At 34.5% G+C, this 26,499-nt stretch overlaps 1 protein-coding gene across 3 annotated transcripts in view; it reads left to right on the top strand.

Moving 5' to 3' along the window:
* sipa1l2a (signal-induced proliferation-associated 1like 2, genome duplicate a) overlaps nucleotides 1-26,499 on the top strand; it is a 137,423-nt gene that overhangs the window by 57,454 nt on the left and 53,470 nt on the right. For all 3 annotated transcript variants that reach the window (XM_089116737.1, XM_089116738.1, XM_039659479.2), the window contains exons 3-8: nucleotides 6,137-6,270; nucleotides 7,351-7,539; nucleotides 16,660-16,834; nucleotides 17,435-17,538; nucleotides 20,491-20,648; nucleotides 22,090-22,666. In XM_089116737.1, coding sequence (XP_088972863.1) covers nucleotides 6,137-6,270; nucleotides 7,351-7,539; nucleotides 16,660-16,834; nucleotides 17,435-17,538; nucleotides 20,491-20,648; nucleotides 22,090-22,666 — 1,337 coding nt within the window. The remainder of the gene's footprint in view (nucleotides 1-6,136; nucleotides 6,271-7,350; nucleotides 7,540-16,659; nucleotides 16,835-17,434; nucleotides 17,539-20,490; nucleotides 20,649-22,089; nucleotides 22,667-26,499) is intronic.

The following is a 26,499-nucleotide window of genomic DNA, read 5'->3' as shown; positions in this document are numbered from 1 at the left end:
ACAACCCAAGTAAAAGCTCTAAACTAAAGTGCCCAAAAAAAGATGAGTACTGCAAAAAAATCGTAAAATTTAAATCATATAGATTAACTTGAAAGGCAACACTGAATAAAATATAATCATAATAATATGAGTTTTCATAGATTTTATCTTAAATTGAGGTGCATTTTGGCTAATTTCACTTGTAAGTAGTTTTATATACAAGTGAACAAATCTAAATAAAATACACACACACACACACACACACACACACACACAAAACAGCCAGTTCAGTGAGATAAAATGTTGCCTTTCAAGTAAATTCAGTGTTGCCTTTCAAGTAAATTTAAAGAGTTTTTAGATATTTTAAGTATAATTACCTCATTAACTCTGAAACCTGTATTACCAACTTTTCTATACAATGAAAGTCAGTGGATTTCAATGCTGTTGGAACTTTTCATCTTAATATCTTCTGTTGCCATCCACCATCGACGAAATTGAGTACAAAATACTGATTACAAACCTAAAATTTTTGCAAAATTCATTGCAGTGTTAATTATTAAAGAACTTGTATCTTGTAATATTTCTCCTATTCTGGTGATTCGGGGACTGAGACAATAGCAGCTTTTTTAAGCCTGATGTTTGTTACACATTTTAAAGGGAGAAATGCTTGTGCTAAGGACTGAGGTGTGAGAATGTTCTCCTGTCTTTGGCCCGTGATTTGTCATGTGAGAACAGACAGGGTGAGGTGCAGCTGTTCCCCTCCGAGGAGCCGTGATGGCGAGAGGTGAGACGGGACCCTCTCCTCACACCGCAGTCCCACCGCTCTTCATTAAAACACCTCTGCGTGTCTGGGAATGGAACGAGCCAAACGATACTCTGACTTATCCTGCACAATGTCATTGGTGTTTGACTGAGAAGGTGTCAGCGGCTGTCAGACTGCTTTTTTTTGCGTGTCTGCACATCTGCATAGTCCTGACAGGATTGTGTTACCCATTCCTAAGCTCTGGAAAACAGCTGCTCCACCTCTCGCCATGCAGAAATTCATTTCTTTCCTTTGACTGTGCTGAATAATGAGCCGAAGCCTGTGGGTGAAAGCTGCGATTGTGTCCTGCACGTTCACGGGCTTTCCAGCCATAGCGAATGAGCAAATTACAGCTCAGCTCAAATGACAATAAATCATGTTAGCAAGCTCGTTCTATTGGGAAATAGATAATCATCCGCCTTGCCGTGTCGCCAAAGACCTTTCAAGCAGAAGAGCTCAATTTCCTCTGTGGGTTATATTTAAGACACTGATTAATCTTGTGCATTTAACTATATATTTGAAGTGCTGTTTAAAGAGGGAGGGAGTTTAAACTCGAAATGATATCCAAATGGACCAGAACTTTTTTGGATGGATGGGCTTTAATTCTAAACTAATTTATTTAATTTGATTTATTTTCTTAGACTGTAACTTGCAGTTAATGTAGATTTACTCATATATTGCTGATTATATACGTTAACATATACGTTAAATAAAGGCAATAATAGCAAATAATGACACATTTGTCAAGAAAGACGATTTCGTCTCAAGGTTCTCATCTACTCAAACATCCCATTTCATGTTGATTTAATTAAATGCATAACTTTAAACTGAATTAAAATGAATGCATAACTTGAATGCATAGCTTCACATTAAATTCAATTGAATGGAAAAATTCAAACGGAATTCAGTTGAATGCATAACTTAAATGCTTGACTTTGCATAACTTTTAAATTGAATTAAAATTAAATGCATAACTTGAATGCACAACTTTACATTAAATCAAATTGAATGAATGATGGATAACTTAAAATGTTATTAAATTTAATGCATGATTTGATAACATGACTTCAAATTAAATGCATAACTTGAATGCATAGCTTCACATTAAATTCAATTGAATGGAAAAATTCAAACGGAATTCAGTTGAATGCATAACTTAAATGCTTGACTTTGCATAACTTTTAAATTGATTTAAAAATAAATGCATAACTTGAATGCATAGCTTTACATTAAATTCAATTGAATGGAAAAATTCAAATGGAATTCAGTTGAGTGCATAACTTAAATGCTTGACTTTAAATTAAATTGAATGCATAACTTTTAAATTCAATTAAAAATAAATGCAGAACTTGAATGCACAACTTTACATTAAATCAAATTGAATGAATGGATAACTTAAAATGTTATTACATTTAATGCATAATTTGATAACATGGCTTCAAATTAAATGCATAACTTGAATGCATAACGTTTTAAACTGAATGCATAACTTTTAAATTGAATTAAAAATAAATGCATAACTTGAATGCATAACTTTACATTAAATTCAATTGAATGGATAAATTCAAACGGAATTCAGTTGAATGCATAACTTAAATGCTTGACTTTGCATAACTTTTAAATTGAATTAAAAATAAATGCATAACTTGAATGCACAACTTTACATTAAATCAAATTGAATGAATGATGGATAACTTAAAATGTTATTAAATTTAATGCATAATTTGATAACATGACTTCAAATTAAATGCATAACTTGAATGCATAACTTTTAAACTGAATGCATAACTTTTAAATTGAATTAAAAATAAATGCATAACTTGAATGCATAACTTTACATTAAATTCAATTGAATGGAAAAATTCAAATGGAATTCAGTTGAGTGCATAACTTAAATGCTTGACTTTAAATTAAATTGAATGCATAACTTTTAAATTCAATTAAAAATAAATGCATAACTTGAATGCACAACTTTACATTAAATCAAATTGAATGAATGGATAACTTAAAATGTTATTACATTTAATGCATAATTTGATAACATGGCTTCAAATTAAATGCATAACTTGAATGCATAACGTTTTAAACTGAATGCATAACTTTTAAATTGAATTAAAAATAAATGCATAACTTGAATGCATAACTTTACATTAAATTCAATTGAATGGATAAATTCAATTGAATGCATAATTTAAATGCTTGACTATAAATTAAATTGAATGCATAACTTTTAAACTGAATTAAAAATAAATGCATAACTTGAATGCACAACCTAACATTAAATCAAATTGAATGAATGGATAACTTTAATTTGTATTAAATTTAATGCATAACTTGTTAACATAACTTCAAATTAAATGCATAACTTGAATCCATAACTTTTAAATTGAATTAAGAATAAATGCATAACTTGAATGCACAACCTAACATTAAATCAAATTGTATGAATGGATAACTTAAAATTTTATGAAATGTAATGCATAATTTGATAACATGCATTATGCATAACTTTAAATTGAATTTAAACTTTGAACTTAAATGCATGGCTTGAAATGGAATTAAATGTAATGCATTATGTGAGTCAGATACTGATTTTATTTTGACTGTCTGACTTTCCTGAACTAACAGTCAAAGTCCATTTAACCTTTCTAGCTGCTCATCGCCCCATCAGCGTCTCTACAGGACCTGGAAAGGACAGACCTGTCAACATGTCTCTCCCAGGAGCCACTATCCCTTTCACACCTGACTTTCCATGATGCTTTTATCACCCTGGGAGTTGCATTGATTCCATTAACTTCCTCTCTGCGTGATCGGAGAGGATGCAAGATGTGACATGCCTACTGAAAGTTTACAGTACAGTTGCATTAATTCATGCTTGTTATTAATACTTCATCTTGTTGAGCATCGTGGCCTCCTGGTGCTGATGGTCAAGCTGTTATCTTTCCAGCAGGCTTGTGTTTTAGAGAAGAATTCAGCAGTTTTTACTCTTCATTTCAGCTTTAGGCTTTACCCTCATGAGTGTTCAAGTGGATGAGATGAAGTGTTTGTTGTCGTTCACCTCTGGATTTGAGTTGGATTAAGGGCTGTTGTAGAACGTTTTCAGATCTCTCCCATCATGCAGTTCGCTTCTGCTGTCGTAACTTTAAATAAGGTTGTATTTGTTTTTGTTTTTTCGTGTTGTGCCATCATCAGGATCCCACACACTACTTGAGCTGTTGCTAATTTCTTTGTTGTCCCATATTTTTTATTTTGTGTGTGTGTTATGCATGAATGCGCATTATCCCAATGCTTTAGTAAACATTATCTGTTATATTGCATAATTTTGGCCTGGGGTTTTCAACACTGTGTCCAAATGCATGTTTGTCTACAAAGGGGCTTACTAAAAAAGGATATGAAAGAGAAAGAGGTTAAGCCTCGTCTGTGGCGGGTTTTGTTAATCTCTGACGGACTCCTGTGGTCAGTGAAATCTGAGATTATGGATCATGTATGACACTGATGTGTCTGCGAGACTGTGTGGAATCTATGGAGATGCTGCGCCCTGATCAGACCACATCAATGCCATGTAGACCATATTAATATAATCCACATTTGCTCGGGGTTTTCTTTTCTTTTTTTTTACTTTATTTTATTTTATTTTTACTCCCAAATTAAAAGATTATCTATCCATCTACCCATCTGTCCTTTTGTCATTCCATCCATCCATCCATTGTTTTGTCATTCCATCCATTTCTTTGTTGTTCCATCCATCCATCATCCTTTTGTCCATCCATCATCTTTTTTCATTTCATCCATCCATCTATTTATCTTTGTTGTTCCATCCATTTATCCTTTTGTCCATCCATCATCTATCCATCCATTCTTTTTACGTTTCATCCTTTTGTCCTTCCATCCATCCATCATTTTTCCATTCCATCATTTTGTCATTCCATCCATCATCCATCCATCCATCCATTCTTTTTTCTTTGTATCCTTTTATCATTCCATCCATCCATTCATCCATCCATTGTTTTGTTGTTCCATCTATTTATCTTTGTTGTTCCATCCATCCATCATTTTGTCCATCTATCATCCATCCAGCCATCCATTCTTTTTTCATTTCATCCTTTTGTCCGTCCATCCATCCATCTTTTTTCCATTCCATCCATCCATCCATAATTTTGTCATTCCATCCATCATCCATCCATCCATCTATTCTTTTTTCATTTCATCCTTTTCTCCGTCCATCCATCCATCTTTTTTCCATTCCATCCATCCATCCATCCATCCATCCATCATTTTGTCATTCCATCCATCATCCATCCATCCATCTATTCTTTTTTCGTTTCATCCTTTTGTCATTCCATCCATTTATCTTTGTTGTTCCATCCATCCTTTTGTCCATCCATCCATCCATCCATCATCCATACATTCTTTTTTCGTTTCATCCTTTTGTCCTTCCAACCATCATTTTTCCATTCCATCCATCCATCCATCATTTTGTCATTCCATCCATCCATCTATTCTTTTTCGTTTCATCCTTTTGTCATTTCATCCATTTATCTTTGTTGTTCCATCCATCCATCCTTTTGTCCATCCATCCATCCATACATTCTTTTTTCGTTTCATCCTTTTGTCCTTCCAACCATCATTTTTCCATTCCATCCATCCATCCATCAATCATTTTGTCATTCCATCCATCATCCATCCATCCATCTATTCTTTTTTCATTTCATCCTTTTGTCTTCCAACTATCATTTTTCCATTCCTTCCATCCATCCATAATTTTTTCATTGCATCCATCCATCATCCATCCATCCATCCATTCTTTTTTCATTTCATCCTTTTGTCATTCCATCCATTCATCCATCCATCTTTGTTGTTCCATCCATCTATCCTTTTGTCCTTCCATCCATCCATCCATTCATACTTTTTCAATCCATCCATCCAACGTTTTATTGTTCCATCCATTTTTTTGGCCTTCCATCCATCGTTTGTCGTTCCATCCATCCAATGTCACAATACAAAAAAATCCTATAGTAAAATTCTATTTATTTATTTATTTAGACCTTAATTGTCAAGAAAATAATCTCACAATGTATATCAAAATGTAAAAATCATAATGGTCCTAAAATAAACTTGCTTGCTTTATTTTTAAAAACATATTTTAAATAATGTCACAATGCCAAAATCCTAAAATAAGCAGGTCTATATAGGCCATTATCAGTGGAGTTTCCTGTGTGTGTATCTCCTCAGCATGACCGGCACCAGAGAGACTGAAGAGTTTAAATAGCTCTCTCTGTCCCCTTCGCTCAGGGTTATCTGTCCTTCTTGAACCTGACCTCATATCTCCCTCTCTTTCCTGTCATTAACCCCCAGAGCACCAGAACTACTTCGGGGTGGATGAGAACTTGGGCCCGGTGGCCATCAGCGTTCGGAGAGAAAAGCTGGACGATGGGAAAGACAAAGAGGCATCGCAGTTTAACTATCGGGTCACCTTCAGGACCAGTCAGGTACGCGAGTGCTTGACAAATGGACACGAATCAGCAAATATTGATATAAATAACTATTGATAATTCATTTTTGGATTAATTAATGAGTATATCATTCGTAATGAAAAATGAATGGATTGATGGCCCTAATTGCAATACAATCTTTAGTAGTTTTAGAAGGACTAATGGTGTCACACTGGAAATAGTGTGGAAGGAAGCATTTAATTAATATTAAGAGATGAAACTCTCCCTCTTTCATACTTACAAGCTTAAAAATGTCTTGGATTGCATTGGCAACATTTATAATAATCCCTACGATATCAATTGCTAATAATTTTATTAATGATCGAATCATGAAATTGTCATCAAAATAATTTATAATGCAGGAATTTTAATGGTCCTAACATGAACTTAATTTTCTAAATTATTTATTTATATGTTTGTTTGTTGGTTTGCTTTCTTCTTATTTATTTGTTTAATTACCGGTATGTATTAATTTGGGACAGATCATCATAAACTTTTAAAATTCTTTATGCAAAATATAATTTCCTTTTTTTCTCTCTCATGGGGTGAAATATTACTATTATTATTATTATAATTTGATGACCGTAAATCAACAAATGCCCACATGCAGATTCCTCTTTCTCCACCGCATTAAACCTCAGGTTTTGATCTTCAGCTCCTAATGGCACTCGTTCACAATTAATCTGAATGATTTCCTACATGCCATAGATGCTCAAACGACTCAATATTTCAGAATGACCCTATAAAGAGATGTTAGATAATTCAGCATAAAAGGCTTTTACTTAATAAGTGCAGATAAAAGGGTTGAGACTCAAAGAGCGCGTCCTCGAATCTCCTGCAAGGGGGATGATTTCATTGACAGTAACAGGATTCTTTCAGATTCTTTCAAAATATGCATAGGTATATTGGGATATCAATTTAGTTTATTAGAAAGAGAATAAGTACTTGAGGCCATATACTCAAATGACACTATTAAGCCATCGGATAATAAGGATTTGGATGGTTTGAGGCAGGAAAATGCATGTGTAGTGATCTTGATTGTAATCCAACCTCTTGTCTTTCTCTGGCCCTCTTCAGTTAACCACCTTACGCGGGGCGATCCTGGAGGACGCTGTGCCGTCCACGGCGAGGCACGGGACGGCCCGCGGTCTCCCACTGAAGGAGGTGCTGGAGTACGTGGTGCCGGAGCTGAACATCCAATGCCTCCGACTGGCCCTCAACTCTCCCAAAGTCCCCGAGCAGCTCCTCAAGCTGGACGAGCAGGGGGTGAGGACTAGTCTAGAGCCATGAAATCTGATGTTATGGGAACCATATATAGATATGCATAGAAGGGCTGCACGATTTGGGGGGAAAAATCTACTAGCAATTTTTCTCAGAAAAAGTTTATTTCTTTATTTCTGTTGCAATTTGAAAAATAAAAAATTATGCATTTTTTTTTTAATTAATAAAATATTATTAAATATAATAATTATTATTATTTATTAAAATACAAGCAAAATGTACTAAATTAAAACAAAATAAGAAATTATTGTATTATTTCAATGAAAAATAGTGTTTAAAAAAATGATGCATTAATTTCTTAGACAGAAAACTGCTGGTAGGGAACATATATTTATATAATTAAAATGCGTTCATTGTGATGTGATCCTCGTAATATGATCATTTTGGTTTTGTTTAGATTAATTGTGTAGCCCTAATGCATAGTGTCTTTTATTATATTGCTTTTGTAAATTAAATTATGCATTTTTTAAAAAAAAATTAATAAAATATTATTAAATATAATAATATTTATTATTATTATTTATTAAAATAAACGTAAAATGTACTAAATTAAAACAAAATAAGAAATGATTGTATTATTTCAATGAAAAAATTGTGTTTAAAAAAATGATGCATTCATTTCTTAGACAGAAAACTTCTGGTAGGAAACATATATTTATATAATTAAAATGCATTCATTGTGATGTGATCCTCGTAATAATATGATAATTTTGGTTTTGTTTAGATTAAGTGTGTAGCCCTAATGCATACTAGTGTCTTTTATTATATTGCTTTTGCTCATGTTTTATAGCAATAAGCAACATTCATTGTAGTGGTGACTGAATTTTTATTTTTTGCTTGTTCTATGGTGATTTTTACCACATCAGCCGTACTTTAGTCTGGTTTTAATGCAGCATTGGATCTTTACACTGCATTTTGTGCAGTGATAGAGCAGCCTTGACTTGGCTGTGTGCATCGTTTCTCACAAATCCGAGTTATATGTGTACCACAGCAGTTCTGAAAGTGTTAATGCAAATAGTGCATGGTTATATGACTAAAAATCAACATGCACTGGGTCTCTAAAGCACCATAGAGCTGTTTCTCCCGTGGAGCGTCTGTCAACATGGATTCAGATGATCGTCTTGGTTCTGAGGAAGAAAATCAGCCAATATCATGTTATAGTTCGATCAATAACAGCTCCAGCGCATTGATTTCCCAACTTGGAGTGGAAATGTGAATGAGCACGGACGAATATAGCCAAAATTACATTTTTTTTTTCATAGACCGAGTTACCGACTTTTTCATTATCTGCTTTAAAGAGAAGTGATTATTATAGTTCTTTCGAGTGCACTGTGTATAATTATTTTATATATATAAATACACACACATGCTTGTATATATTTAAGAAAAAAATATTATTTATATTTATATATAATATAAATTATATATAAATCTATATACAGTTTGTACATGAAAATATTTCTTAAATAAATACAACCGTGTTTGTGTATTTATATATATATATATATAAAATAATTATACACAGTGCACCCACATATATTATGTAAACACAAACTTTTATTTTGGATGCGATTAATCGTTTGACAGCCCTAGTTCTTTATGCATGCAAGTTTTTATGACAGCCACCATTTAAATGTTTATATTTCATATAACTTTCTTATTATAAAATAAATAAAAGTGTCATTTAAGTGTTTGTATAGCTAGAAAAATCAGTTAATTATTACCTTCGACATTATAGTATAGGCTAATGAAGCCTATAGGCTACAACTGACTCCCATAGTTTAAGAGATTTGTTTTCCTTAAGAAAAATTGCCTTGTATTGTACCTGTTATCCAAAATAATCAATATTGAATTGAATCGTCATCGAAATCCGAATTGAATCTAATTGCAAGCTTGTGAATCGAAATTGAATCGAATTGTGAAATTTTTGTCAATACCAAGCCCTAAGTGTCTCCAACTAAGCAAGCCAGAGGAACCCGACCTCCATCAGTGACAGAATGGAGAAAAGCCCTTCAGTCGGGATTCAGTTCTCCTCTCCAATCATATGAATGTCAGACTGTGGGTCATTGACACGGGCGATGAATCCTGTCGCTTGAAGCTGTCATAACATTCCCACGGTGTTTTTCCTTCACACAGTAAGTGACAAAAATTGAAAACAGAAAGAAGAAACAACATTCCATTGCTGGATGAAAAAGCACTTTATTGATTACAGTTTCATGCGTCTCTGCAGGAGCGTATAAGGGTTTGTCCCAGAAGGCTTGTGTTTTAGTGCAGACCCTGTGTAGTTTTCCCTCTTAGTTAGTCCAAGTGACTCACTCAACATCTGTTTACACCGTTTGGCACACGACCTCGCATACGAAATCTGGATAACATGCGCTGAATTGCTACCAGTTGGAACAGCATAATGATTCGGTTCATGCTTACTACTGTATGTTTATAATTCAGAAATCAAGTTTTGTTTTGGCAGGTAGCACTCAAATTTCCTTCAGAAATAGTATCTAGTTATTGAGCAATTTCGTTTGCAGCTGTAAGTGCCACTAAAATTACACGCTTCACCTTTTAAAAAGCACCTAATATGCTTTTTTTACATCTTTCTTTAGTGTGTAATGTTGAAAAAATCAGTGTCAGTGTTTCTGAACTCATGAAACGCCTCCACTGTAGTCTTGAGTTTCTTCAGGCAATGAACACGTCACAATATTCCTCATTATAATAATTAATGCGCAGGATAAAGGGGCGGGGCCTGGTTGAGTTAGTTATAGTGTGTAGTTATGGTAAGAGGCGGGACATTTCCCAAACATGCTCAAAGCGCTCGACCACTCACAACACTCTGATCCAGCCGACCAATCAGAGCACAGTGTGCTTTTCAGAAGGAGGGGCTTCATAGAGACAGGAACTAAACAGAGCGTTACTCGCAACAACTTGAGATTATTGGGAAAATAATGTGTTTTTGACCCCAAAAACAAAATCAAGACTTTGAAACGGGGCATAATGGGCTCTATGCACGGCAGTATTTCCGGTGAAGGTTTAAGGACGCTCGATAACTTCCGCCGATCGTAGAGTCCAATGCAATACCGAGAATTTATATTGAATTTTATACTCCATGGTTATACTAAAGAAACGTTAGTCACAAAAACAGATAAAACAGACACCCCTCGTTGTGTTTATGCTTCTTTTTAAAATTATATTAAATAAACATAACTATATATAAAATTACATCTAAACGTATGTACGTTTCGTTTCAATGACGGGAGGACGGCAAATTTTGAAGTTTTCCTCGGTTTTCCTCCGCTTTAATCTCCACAACCGGAAATAAACGAGCATCCTTGCGTCAAATGCGGAACTTACTGTATGTGTGCATATAGCCCATAGATCGCCTTTACGGTAAAACTGTATTTGTCTTGTGTATTTGCCTGTAGCACATGCATGTTCAGCTGTCTGCTGAAGATCATCTGGTTTGGAGATGAATGGTGGTCTTGGCCTCTGGGGAAGAATGTGTGAAAAGCAACACCTATGTCACATAATGTGCTAAAGACCTCCAGTCTGCCGCCCACATGGCTAACAAAGCGTATCACGTTACCTTGGGCTGCTGCGGGAAAGGTTCACTGCTCACTTGATGCTGACAGATATTGAGAAGTGAACTCTTTCATTCCATGTCCTGCTCTTTTCTTCTCTTACGCTTGTGTGTAAGCGTAGAGTTAGCGGCGGCTTAGCAGAAACACAACTTTGCTGTACACTGTAAAAAACAAAGTAAAATTTACTTAATTTTTTCAAGGCAAGCTTTTGCAATGATATTTTTTGAGTAAATTTGACACATATAATTAAGTAAACTATACTTAACTAAGTTAAGTGAAAATAACATAAGATTAAGTAATATCGGTAACACTTTACGGTAGGGCTGGGTAATAAATATCGATTTCTCGATATTAATCGATTCTCATTTTTACGAACCGATATCGATTTTTAAGTCTCAAGAATCGATTAGTCATCCTGTTTCATTTGAATGAATGGGATTGTATCGCGGCTGCGCGCTTAAAAAAAAAATCGCAATAATCTTTGTCCTTTGTTACTATTGATATGAAGCAAAGTCTCAATTTTCAAATTGCGTCCATTTTCTTTAGAAATTCAAAAACATAAATAGAGTTTTGGCGCTGTGGCGTGAGATCGCTCTGGAGAAGCAGCAGCGCTGATCTCTCTTCCGGCTTAATAATACCAGTCACAGCGCGAATGAGCGCCTGAAAGTGTGTTAAAAGATAGAGTACAACTTATCGAAATTCATATCATGTCACATTGATTCGCTCAATCAGCGTTTCAACCGTGGAAAGACGTCAGTTAAACAGCTTGTAATCAATGTCATGTATCGTCATATTTACCTCAGAAAACCCACATAAACTCGTTAGTCAGCTAGAAAAAAATAACTCTAGAGAGGAGCATTTTGCTAAATATATACACCATATTACATATGCATTATAATCTTAATGTTCTTCAATATTTAATGCATATTTGAATCAATCTGGCAAGTTTTTATGACAGCCACCATTTAAATGTTTATATTTCATATAATCTTCTTATTATAAAAATAAATAAAAGTGTAATTTAAGTGATTCATTCATTATTACCTTCATATTTGAATAAATCTGGCAAGTTTTTATGACAGCCACCATTTAAATGTTTATATTTCATATAATATTCTTATTATAAAAATAAATAAAAGTGTAATTTAAGTGATTCATTCATTATTACCTTCATATTAGGCTAATGAAGTCTATTGGCTACAACTAGACTCCCATAGTTTACAGCATTAGTTAAAAGATTTGATTTCCTTGAGAAAAAATGCCATTTATTGTACCTGATATCCAAAATAATCGATATTGAATCGAATCGTAATCGAAATCGAATCAAATTGCAAGCTTGTGAATCGAAATCGAATCAAATTGTGAAATTTGTCTCAATACCCAGCCCTACTTTACGGTAAGGGTACCAAAAAGTTAAAGTTAGGGTAAAGTTAACGCATGAATTATGCATTCATTCATAAATTAATATCTCATGAATCATCAGGAACTAACACAAGTTCAACATTTTTCATTCATGACTTCATGAGAGAACAACACCTTAATTAAAACATTGAGCACATCATCATGAATTATGATTTATTACGCATGATCATGATGTTTTCTTTGTTCACATTTATGCCACCTTTCAATAGTACATTGTTCATCAGTGTTTCAAAGGACCTAGTCACCACTTCAGTTAAGGGGCCACACACATGATGACGTCATTGATAGATAATGCTTAGTTAATGATGACTTCTGTATTTGATTGACAGAATGTGTGTGCTATAAGCTGTGATTGGTCTATTATGGTGTCTGTCTAATAGTCATCATTAACTAAGCATTAATCTATTAATGACTTCATCATGTGTGTGGCCCCTTAACTAAAGTGGTGACTAGGTCACTGACCTAGACAAAGAACAAAGAAAACATCATGATCATGCGTAATAAATCATAATTCATGGTGATGTGCATATCTTAGTTAATGTTTTAATTAAGGTGTTGTTCATTCATGTAAAACGTTGAACTTGTGTTAGTTCCTGATGATTTATGAGAAATAATGCATGAATGAATGCATAATTCATGCATTAATTTATACATGAATTCATGATAATTCATGTACCCTTACTGTAAAGTGTTACCGTAATATCTATTGTATTTAATTTAATTTTTTCTTAATACAACATTTCACTCATACAATATAACATTGAATTAGACCACACTGTTTAAGAATGTGTCATTTTAAGTAGAAAATGAACTCCAAATGTCACAAAATGGCAAATTACTAATCCTAACAACAAAAGTAATGATAAAATAGTGTAAATACAGCTGGAAAACAGTGAAAAATCAACCTCATTAATTATTCATGGCCCAGTGCATGATGGGAACACCAGTATCAGAAAAGTTGAGTAATTTTACTTAAACTTATAATGTTGATATTTACGCTTTCATTTCTACACGATTTACTTATTTTCTTTACTATTTTTTTTAAATTCTTGCCTGAACTAACCTTTTTCATGTAAATTAAATTGTTTTTTTTTTTCTGTAGTATTTACTTCACCACAAAATCATTTTTATCAGTGTAGAGCACAACAGTAGGGATCCGCAAGTGAAGATCTCATGTTTCCCGTTGAGCGTTAGCAACGTTTTAAGACGAGACCTACCATGAGTTCTGAAGTTAAGCTTAAGAAATTATATTATTATATTTAGTGCTGTCAAACGATTAAATTGCGATTAATCGCATTAATGTAATTAACACAGATGAAGTCATTAATGCACATTTATTTTCGGGTACATGACACTCCAGTCCCTTCAGAAGAGCTCAGTCATCAGTTCAGACCGATTCAACGATCACTACTGGAGACGTGCTATTCATGAGGATTTAATAATCATTATGGAAATTGTGGGATTGGATGGGATTACTGTAAACTCAACAGAAGACTGTGGGATCACTTCAAGTTCTGACAAGTGAAATGTGTCATTTACGTACAAAAACAACCGCATTTACAAACGAGTTTCTCAAACAACAACAGCCGAATAATTAGTTTGAGGCTAGTTCTTACTACTATTTTGAATTAGCATTTTTATATATATATATATTTTCCAGTTTCATTTTAAATTTAGTTTGATTTTAAGCTCTTTTCTTGTTTATTTTCTTTCCGAAATATTTAAAATTGTACTATTTAGCAGTTTTGGTACTTCAACATTTTTAATTGAAGTATTAATTATTTCAGTTAGTTGCCAATGCAAAATTTCACTGGTTTTCATATAGACCATTTCACAAGATGTAAACAACACTGGTCCAGAAGCACTTCCTGTTACAGTTTGTAACTGTTTTCTTTATTTCACATGTAAAGAAAACATCTTAAAGATGTTTGTTTAACTTTTTGATTCAGTTTTATATGTTCTGTTGGTTGTATTTTATCCCAGCTTTTATGTTGTGTTAAAAAAACTGAAACTGGAAGTGCTTCTGGACCTGTGTTGTTTACATCTTGTGAAATGGTCTATAATTTTATTTATTTATTTTTTAAATATATATATATATATATATATATATATATATATATATATATATATATATATATATATATTTTTTTTTAAAGTCTTCGTTTTAACTCATGACTACAAGATTGGTTTGAGGCATTTAAAACAAGTAAAGAGATATACATTATCATGGATGAACTGTAATCTGTAATCTAGTTGAAATACTTTCTGCACTTTTATACTGTATTTTATACTTTTATTCTACAGCTTAAGCAGAATATAAGTAGATAAGCAGATCCCAACAGCCAAAAGTCTGACCATTAGCTGACAAGTGACTAAAATATACATAAAACCACTGTTAGCCAGTCAATCTGGATTCAAACACTAAATTATAGCATTTCATTTGATGGGAAATGAGTTGTGACTGAAGTCTCTTCAATAGTCCCAATCCCTCAGTAAGACGTGGTGAAATGCCATGAGAAACCCTGTCCTCGCAGCGACGCGTTCCTTACGCATCCGTAACCCAGTTCAGATGAGCTGAACGGGTCTGATGAGGCGCAGGGAAACGGCTGATATTTCAGCGCTCGGAAATCAGGCTCCACTCTCTTACGCGGGTCAAGTATTCCCAGCTTGGAAACCATGCTGTTGTCATGGCGACCTTGTTCTCTGAAACCTTCATCCGACTGTTTTGGATTAGGAACAGCCAGTGACTTCCACGGCATCTACTCGAGCAGCGCTAATGCAGTTCAGAGGAGATGCCCTACTTGGCTTTAGAAAGGACACACACACACACACACACACACACTGGGATAAGTGCAGTAAACTTGAGTTGTAAAAGAGGTAAATGACGACATCCAGATCGCTGACACATTCTGAATGGGTTGGTATACGGCCAACAGGCGGGTTTTTAGACAAAGCAAGTGGTGAGAAAACATAAAATGCTTGCAGGAGTCAAACACACAGAGGGGAAAATTTAGCACGAGAAGTCATGTGAGCCGACAGTGATGATGTCACGCGCATGCTTCCATTCCAACAGCATCAAGAAGACAAATGTTCTGTTACAAACCCTAGTAAGATGCCCACTTAATAATACAACAGTAAACCATTCATATATATAATGCACTATAGAAGGATTTATCATGCATTAATTATGCCTTGAAATGCACTGTATTGTCTTTTGTTAGCACAATACTTATCTATTCATTCATTAAAAAAGTATTATATATTAAAATACATGTCAAATTTCAGATGTAGCAGAATCTGCAAATATTATAATGCATTTTAACTTGGGTTACGATTATTTATGAAAAGATGTAATGCATTATAATAAACATTATGAATACCTTTTAAAATGCATTATACATAAGGGCTTTTTACCAATAATAAAGTATTTTAATAAAAAAAATATGCAAATATAAAAATATTTTAAAAATGTATAGAGAAATAATTAAATGTATTATAAATATTAATAATATACATACTTTAAAACAATAATTAAGTAGAAAATTATTCAAAATATACAGATTAAATATATACTAAATATAATATATTATGTTAATATGAAATAAAATTATATGTATTGTATTTTTTTTTTCAATTTAAAATATTTAATACTGATATATAATATAGTATATTCTCATTTCTTGAGCTTAAGCTTAACTTTTATGTCCACAATTATAATATATATTGTTATGTGTAATGTGTGTGTGTGTATATATATATATATATATATATATATATATATATAAAATTGTAAAATAAATTAAAAAAATATATAAAAGTATTCAGATACGGTCATATTGAAAATATAAATGTTTTATATTTTTTATATAAAACATTTAATACAGATATTTTATATAATGTAACATAATATAATACTACGTGTACTTTCTACAGTAATCACATGCATAATTACAAGTAACTAACCTAAACCTAACCCTAAAGTTAGTGCATGTAGTTAATTAATATAACTTAACACCACCTTAAAATAAAGTGCAACTTCAATTAATAACTGGGTTGAGTTTATTGATATCCGATCAGTGATAAATGTAATATGTGTGTGTTTGTGTTGCAGCTGAGTTTCCAGCACAAAGTGGGGGTCCTGTACTGTAGAGCGGGGCAGAGCACAGAGGAGGAGATGTACAATAACGAGAACGCCGGGCCGGCGCTGGACGAGTTCCTGGATCTGCTCGGTCAGAGAGTCCGACTGAAGGGCTTCAGCAAGTATAGAGCACAGCTGGACAACAAGAGTATGTGTGCATGCTGACCCTGTCTACATATGACATATTATGCATTTGTATATATATATATATAAATATATATTTGGGCTGGGCTCCAATTAATCGCATCCAAAATAAAGTTTGTGTTTAGTGTTTACATAAAAATATATGTGTGTGTAATTATTTTTGTATATAAAAATGCATACACTCATGCATTTTATATATTTGAGAACATTTTTATTAATACACAAAATAGTATATTTTTATATAAATATATATGCAGTGTATACATGCAAATATTTCTTAAATATATGCATGCATGCATGTGTGTGTATTTATATTTATGTATATTTATACATGTATTTTAACATAGATGATTTTGTTGAAATTGAAAGAACGGCTTTTGATGAAGAAGTTATGAGTTGAAATTACAAACCAATCATTATATGTGATCGGTTTCCAGAAAGGGTGTATTTGGATGTGGCTGGGGATTGTGTGTGTGTGTGTGTGTCAGGTCAAGTAAAAACCAATTAAGTCAGCAGAGAAAAATGTGGCGTCTTGTTTCTGCTGTCTTTGTTCCCTTGTGTCTCAAACACAAGAAGTGTTGTTGACAACTGTCCTCCATTACAGCGGACTCCACCGGCACTCACTCGCTCTACACGACCTACAAGGACTATGAGCTGATGTTCCACGTGTCCACGCTTCTGCCCTACACACCCAACAACAGGCAGCAGGTGTGTGTTTCGTCCTCTTTATGCTAATGAGCTCTCTTGTGATTGGCTAATGTCTTCACATAGGGGTTCTGATTACCCCGATTTCTTTTATTGTGTTATAATGACTGGTATGTTGACTGGACTGATATGTTCTCTTTAACGACTTGTTAAATAATATCCATCCCAATCCATCCATCCATCTCAACCCATCCATCCATCTGAATCCATCCATCCATCCATCCCAATCCATCCATCCATCCCAATCCATCCATCCATCCATCCCAATCCATCCATCCATCCATCCATCTGAATCCATCCATCCATCCCAATCCATCCATCCATCCATCCATCTGAATCCATCCATCCATCCCAATCCATCCATCCATTCATCCATCTCAACCCATCCATCCATCCATCCCAATCCATCCATCCATCTCAACCAATCCATCCATTCATCCATCCATCTCAACCCATCCATCCATCTCAACCCATCCATCCATCTCAATCCATCCATCCATCTCAATCCATCCATCCATCCCAATCCATCCATCCATCCATCCATCTCAACCCATCCATCCATCTGAATCCATCCATCCATCCATCCCAATCCATCCATCCATCCCAATCCATCCATCCATCCATCCCAATCCATCCATCCATCCATCCATCTGAATCCATCCATCCATCCCAATCCATCCATCCATCCATCCATCTGAATCCATCCATCCATCCCAATCCATCCATCTATTCATCCATCTCAACCCATCCATCCATCCATCCCAATCCATCCATCCATCTCAACCAATCCATCCATTCATCCATCCATCTCAACCCATCCATCCATCTCAACCCATCCATCCATCTCAATCCATCCATCCATCTCAATCCATCCATCCATCCCAATCCATCCATCCATCCATCCATCTCAACCCATCCATCCATCTGAATCCATCCATCCATCCATCCCAATCCATCCATCCATCCCAATCCATCCATCCATCCATCCCAATCCATCCATCCATCCATCCATCTGAATCCATCCATCCATCCCAATCCATCCATCCATCCATCCATCTGAATCCATCCATCCATCCCAATCCATCCATCCATTCATCCATCTCAACCCATCCATCCATCCATCCCAATCCATCCATCCATCTCAACCAATCCATCCATTCATCCATCCATCTCAACCCATCCATCCATCTCAACCCATCCATCCATCTCAATCCATCCATCCATCCCAATCCATCCATCCATCCATCCATCTCAATACATCCATCCATCCCAATCCATCCATCCATCCATCTCAATCCATCCATCCCAATCCATCCATCCATCCATCTCAACCCATCCATCCATCCATCCATCCATCTCAACCCATCCATCCATCTCAACCCATCCATCCATCTCAACCCATCCATCCATCTCAATCCATCCATCCATCTTAATCCATCCATCCATCCATCCCAATACATCCATCCCAATCCATCCATCCATCCATCCATCCATCTATCTCAATCCATCCCAAACCAATCCAATCCATCCATCCGTTTGTCCATCCGTCCCTCCATCCATCCGATGTTAAGTTAAAGTAGAACTTATGAATATAGTTTAAATCCAAATAATTATTTATAAATTAAATATATAGATTTTAATCTGTGACTATAAACTTAAATCTGAATACATAAACATTTATAAATATGATGATTTTTTTTTAAAATGTTTATTGAGAGTTTTCGTCTCAGGTTTTGAACGTCTAATTATTTCAAACTTTTCTGAACTGTGTACGGTATATTAGGATTTCTTTTTTATTTTCTTTATTTTATATATTTAAAAAGTGTGTGCATATGCATTTTTTTGGGGAAGAAAACAAAAAAATATGTGACAAAGATGGAATTCAATAGAATTTTGTCACTTTTGTTAAAAATCGGGATTTGATTTCCAGTTACAATTGTCAGATTTGGTAAATGCATTAAATGTAATCTCACTAAATATATTTGATATGTTTTTTAAATATCAGAATAGGTTTATAGTCTATCAAATGCAATAACCTCAGTAGTAGAGCCACTCCGGCCGCATCACTGTCACTTCTGTCTCTGACAGTCGATTGGCAGGATTAGAAGATTTTCTGTCTTTTTCTTCTCCAACTTCAATTCTATTCGATTGTGCAGGATTAGCAAATAAATCCTTGGCCGTAAGCCTCCAGAAGACTCCAGCACAGTTCAGCCTCTCATCTTCTCATCCTCCCGTCTCACACATAATCCTGTTTGTAACCCATGGCCACTCACAGGAAGGCGGGCACACAGTTAATATGACGTCCCTATGGAGCGGCTCAGGGTTAACAGAATATATGACGTTCCTGACTCTGTCGCCATTGAATCTTTGAGATATCTGTCCTAAAGAAAAAAATCCAGAATCAGATACTTATGCATGAGCTTAAGAGATTTTAAATAGTCTTCCCAGCATCTGCAGCGTCTTCTGTGTCATTTATGGCACCAAAATTACACCAGATGGCACATTGCATTTTTAACAAATATTTCTCTTATATTTTTAATGTTTCTTTTCAAACCTCCTCAGACTGGAATCCGTCCAGCAAATGAACGTGAACGTTTTGCCACACCTGCTAATTTTAGTTGAAAATGCATTTTATGTATATACTTTTATAGGCTGTGAAATGGTATTATGCAATATTTTTAACAACATAAAATTATTATTATTGTTTATTTATTTAACTAACTCTTATTTGGCAATTGGCAAGTGTTCATTTTGAACCCTGATTACCAAAAAAAAAAAAGATTTAAAATGTGTTTGAGTTGTATTTAGTACATATGAACTGGATTGATATGTCATTGTTTCAGGGCTGATGTTTCACATTTCCGAAACCCTCACTTCCTGTTCATGATGGTGTTTGAACTGTTCATTGAACATGGACAAGTCCATTCACCTTTGTTTGTTCTCTTCTCTCACCAGTTGCTCAGAAAGAGGCACATAGGAAATGACATCGTCACCATCGTGTTTCAGGAGCCCGGTGCCTTGCCCTTCACACCCAAAAACATCCGGTCCCATTTCCAGCATGTGTTCGTCATCGTTAAAGTTCACAATCCGTGCACTGAGAATGTCTGCTACAGGCAAGTGAAGCGCACACAACCATGCCTTTCATTTACTTTGATGGCTATTAAGAGAAATGAAGTGATTGTATTTGCAATTGATGTCTGTTACTTTGAAGAGAAAAGCATCAAGGAAACTTTAGAATTGCAGTTTGAACATGAAATGCTGGAATCAATAATGTGTCTAAATGCTTGCCTGTAATTTTGAATCTTCTTTTTAAACGCAGTATTGCAATTAAATTAATCATCCACGTGTCGTTCCAAACAGCTTTCTCTTATCCATGGCACACATCAGACATTTTTAAAGATGGTTTGAGTGCTTTCCCATGTAATGAACCTGCAGTAACCAGTGTCTAAAGCCAGAAAAGGGGTAAAACATGTAAAAGTAATTTAAAAACAATATGATAATATTGTTAATATAATAAAAAGTCAATATGACTCCTATTATAAGTCTTCTGAAGTCATAGGCTACTGTAGCTTTGCGCAACGAAGTAAAGTTGATCTTAACTAGAGCTAAAACAATTAAAAAATAATACAATTTTATATTAAAAAAAATATAAATATTAGATGAAAAACTTTAAACACCTAGAAATGTCGTGAACTTTTTGCCACACCCTCTAAAGTTAGATGAAAACAAAATTAGAATAAGTAAAAATGTATTTAGTGGTATTTTTTGTAACATAAGATGTATTTGATTATTATTATTTATAAATATATTTATTTATTTTACTCTTATTTGGCACTTGGCAAGGATTAAAAATGTAATTTGTTTTATTTTTTATTCATTGGAGTTTCTTTTAGTACGTATTAGCTGAATTGAACTGGAATGATGTCATCTTTTGGGGGGCAAAACTCTTATTTAAAGCAATTTGTTAAATTAAACTAATAAAAATGACAAAAGCACAACATACTTTCTCAAGCTGAAATTTATTTCAATATAAAAATTAGATGAAAAATGTTAACTTAATGTTAATTTAGAAATGTTTCCATGGCGACTATGTGACATAAGTTGAAGCACTAAAATCACTAAAACTACAACTGAAATATACATAAATATATACATTTAAAATATATATAAATACAGACATGTTTAAAAATAATAATGTAAATGACAAAAGCACATAACAAAATTACCCAAACTGAATCTAATATAACTGAATATAAAAAGAAAAGCTTTCAGCATAAAAAAAAGTGCAGCATAAAAGTCTGAAAATGTGAATATGTCCTTGCGTATTCACTAAATGACAGTATATATTTCAATCGGTTAATCAGAAAAATTGTGTGACTTCAGAAAATGAAGTTTAGCCATAAGTCATATGGACTACTTTAATGTTGTGTTATTTTTGGAGTTCACTGAAGAGAGAAATGATGAGTTTTGCTTTCTCTTCTAAATGTTTTTGTATCCGTGAAGTGCATCTTGAATTGCATTAGCTACACCACACGCTCCAATCTCTCTTTGCAGTGTTGCAGTTTCCAGATCGAAAGACGTGCCTCCGTTCGGCCCTCCCATTCCCAAAGCCGTGACCTTTCCCAAGTCCGCCGTCTTCAGGGACTTCCTGCTGGCTAAGGTGATCAACGGGGAGAACGCGGCGCACAAATCCGAGAAGTTTCGTGCCATGGCGACCCGCACGCGGCAGGAGTATCTCAAGGACCTCGCGGAGAACTTCGTGAGCACCGCGACGGTGGACTCCGCGGTGAAGTTCAGCTTCATCACGCTGGGCGCCAAGAAGAAGGAGCGCGTGAAGCCGCGGAAGGACGCGCATCTGCACAGCGTGGGGGCCGTCACCTGGAGCGTGGTGGCGCGGGACTTCGGACAGTCTGCGGACGTGGAGTGCCTGCTGGGGATCTCCAACGAGTTCATCGTGCTGATCGAGGAGGAGTCCAAGAATGTGATTTTTAACTGCTCCTGTCGGGATGTCATCGGTTGGTCTTCCGGCGTCATGAGCATCAAGATCTTCTATGAGCGCGGAGAGTGCGTGATGTTTTCCGCACACGACAACTGTGGAGAGGACATTAGAGAGATCGTACAAAGACTTGAGGTAAGAGCATTCTTCTACTTTAACTATCCTACCATATAGAGCCCGACCGATAAAGGATTTTGAAAGCCGATACCGATTAGGGCTGTCAATCTTCCTCTTTAATACTATTCGAATTCCATTCCTTATTTTATGCAATATTCGAATAGTAAATGCTCAAATTTATCCTATTATTAATATTTACGACATTACACATTCTTATGGATCGTCAATGCCACTATAGCCTGTGGTTGTTGTTACACGTTCGGCCCACTGGAGGGACATCTAAAATTACTACAATAAACATTTAGGGACTGTTTACACTTGGCCACTTCATGCGTTTTCTCAGATCTGATTTATCAAAACGATTCCATTTACACCTGGTCACATAAATGTGTTTTACAAAACAGATATAAATCCGATCTTCAATTCCCGCGCTATATACAGATGAAGTGCACGTCACCGAAAGCAACAGATTTGAGCTGCATTTTATTGATCATCGGCTAATTTCAAAATCAGCAAAGACAGCAATAAGAGAGAGCGGCAACAGCCCTGTTCATATCATTTCATTCCTTTACTTTTAATGAAGATGGTCGTGTTAAGCGTCTGCGACTTACTTTCACTTTGATTTGCGATAGATTGCGGCGCGTTTGCTTGATGAATAGGGGCTCAGATCTGAGGTGATGTGATCGTCATATCGCGTCGAAAGTTCCAGGATTCTCCCGCATATTGATAGCGTCTCCCTGATGGCCGCAAATTAGTTAAAATCTCCCGGAATCCCGCGCGTGCATGGCAGAGAGGGAGTGAACGAGACCTTGCGAATGTGCCACGCGAAAGCTAGTCCCGCGCTCTCCTATTGTTAATAAGAAAGCGATAAGGGGCCGTTTACACCTGGTCACTTCGGAAGTATATATTTATTTTTAAATATATATAAAAGCAATATTGGAATAGTAACTTTAGCATTCGAATAGTATTGATTTTTTTAATATTCGAATTATATTCGAATTTCGGAATTCGTTCCAACAGCCCTAATACCGATACAAATATTTTTGGGTTTTAAAATACGATATTCCGATATATCGGCCGTTTTTTTTTTTTTTTTTTTTTTTTTTTTTCAGAAACGCGCAACAAAACATTAACAGATTTCCCTTACATTATTTATGAGTTTTAACTAAAATAATATGATAATGCATTTAAAAAGAAACTTGTTTCGTTTATTGTTAGAACAGACTGATGATAGGGGCGTTAGCTAGCTTTGTGGTTAGCTAATCTATGATGAGCCATAATTTAGCAATGGATAACGTCATACTGCAAATTGTAAAACATACATTTTCAATATAACAGGCCGAGGAGAGATGATGCGTCTCATTGCTATAACTGTCATGCGCTATTAAAGAAATACTTCAGTCACATTTTCAAAAGTTAAAAGGACAGTTAGTCAACGAAACGTAACTATTACTAGCTGATTCCGCTTCACTCTCGGCTTATTTAACAGCAACAAAACTGGACATGATAGTCACGAATTTTGTCATGCTTATTTGACTTAAGAGAACTGATGCGGATGTTCTTTTAAATGTTATTCAAGCAATGTATGTATCGTGACCAACTCAACGAGTGTTGCCAACAGGAACGGTGTAGAGTGCCCTCTTGTGGACAAACTATACAACTCCAACACTCATGACATGGTTCAAGCGTGTTTCGTCCGTTTTTATTTTATTTTTGTTTAATTTATTATTGTAGCGATAGTTTGGAAAATGCCTAATATCGGCCGATAATATCGGTCTGCCGATATATCGGTCGTGCTCTATAATCATACTACTATCAATGGGCGGCAGTGGCTCAGTGGTTCATGTATGGTGTCTACAAACCGGAAGGTTGGTGGTTCAATCCCCAGTTCCAAGTGTCGAGGTGTCCATGAGCAATACGCCTAACCTCAGCTGTGTGTGTGTGTGTGTGAGAGAGACACCTAACCCCAGCTCCCGACATTCTTCAAAATATCTTCTTTTGTGTTAGATAGAAAGAAACTCATACTGGTTTGAAACGACTTGAGGGTGAGTAAAATATGACAATTTTATTACCTCAATATATATATTATGAATTTCAGTGCTTAGAAACATTGCAATATGATAAATACGATTTTATTTGTCATATTACACTGTTTCTAAGCACCGAAATTCATAATATATTTATATTGAGGTAATAAAATTGTCATAAAAGACTTCAAACGTTTGTTTAATTTGAGAATTTAAACTAGCAACCAAACCTCCCATGATGCTCTATTCCTGTTCTTCTTTTTAATGTGTCTTCAGGATACTTTCATTCCGATGTCTATCTTCTCATCTCGGTCCTTTTGAATGCAAACATGCTAATTCTTCTCCTCTCTCGCCTGGAGAAGCGAGTGCTTCCAGTTGTGGTGTTTTATCTCTGGGAAACGATCTAATTATTCCTTAAATGACTATTCTTTGGGGAAATTCAGGCTTAGTGTTTTATCAGAAAGTATCTGTAATTAAACGTTTCCGTCTTCTTCCTGTACATATGTTCACGACTACCTGTGAAGAACTGGGCCTGATGAAATCTGTGGCTTCTGAAGCATCATAATCTTCTTATATGGTTTCTCTGGGGTGATATCGATGACCGGTGCGGGTCTAGTGTCCCTCTTGGCGCTGGTCCTGATCTATGTTCTTGGCTCTTGTCAATGCCCAGGCCAGTTAAACTCACTCAAGTCTGTTAGTATTTGGCTTTCAGAGGCCGTCTAGGCTGTCGTAGCTTCTTGGATCCCATTTCCCATAAATAACGTGACTCAAAGCCGCCCTCAGTCCCTGTAGACCTTTTCTAATCCACATTTTAGTGACGTAATAATACTGCTAGAAGAGCGAGACGCGGCGCAGTGGGCAAAGACGTCCGTACAGCACATTTATGGTATTTTAAAAACATTTCAGAATATTTTAATAACATTGTACAATAATAATGTTTTATTTTATTTTTTCAAATAATTCATTAAAAACAAATATTTATTTATGAAGTACTATTAGTATTTATAATATGAAATATTATGTTTAGTTAATATATAATAATATATTTAAATTTTCACCTGTATTTTGTAAATAATTTATTAATAAACCAATTTGTATTTATTGTTGTATTTATTGTCATGTTTTACATATTTATGTATGTTATATATATATGTGTATATGTATATAATAATAATATATATGTATATATGTGTTTATGCATTCCTAATATTAATAAATATTAAATATATAATATTTTAATATATTAAAAATATAAAAATAATATAATATTGTAATATATAATAATAATGATTTTATATATATATATATATATATATATATATATATGTATATATATTTATGTGTGTGTGTGTGTGTATATTGTATACATTTATATATATATATATATATATGTATATATATATGTGTGTATGTATATAATAATATATATGTATATATGTGTTTATGCATTCCTAATATTATTAAATATTAAATATATAATATTTTAATAGATTAAAAATATAAAAATAATATAATATTCTAATATATAATAATAATGATTTATATATATATATTAAAACATACATATTTATTTATTTATATATTACAAACGTCTATTATCATCATTGGTACAAACTAATTCTTTAGAACAAAATCTCAATTAAGCAATTTATACAGTATAAATCTCTGTGAAATGTATACAGGATGGACAGTTTAGTGGGTTTATTATACCATTGGAAGCAGTTTTTGTCCCAGGAGTGCGCTTATGATGCCTTTAAGATCCTGTATGTTATAGACTGCACACTATTGATTTACCATGAGTTTTTCCTGTTTATCAGTGAGGAC

This window comes from Pimephales promelas, chromosome 11 (assembly GCF_988280905.1).
Source record: "Pimephales promelas chromosome 11, fPimPro1.hap1.1, whole genome shotgun sequence".
NCBI classification, from domain to species: Eukaryota; Metazoa; Chordata; class Actinopteri; order Cypriniformes; family Leuciscidae; genus Pimephales; species Pimephales promelas.
Note: the sequence above shows the minus strand (reverse complement) of the source record. Positions and strands in the feature narration are given on the sequence as shown.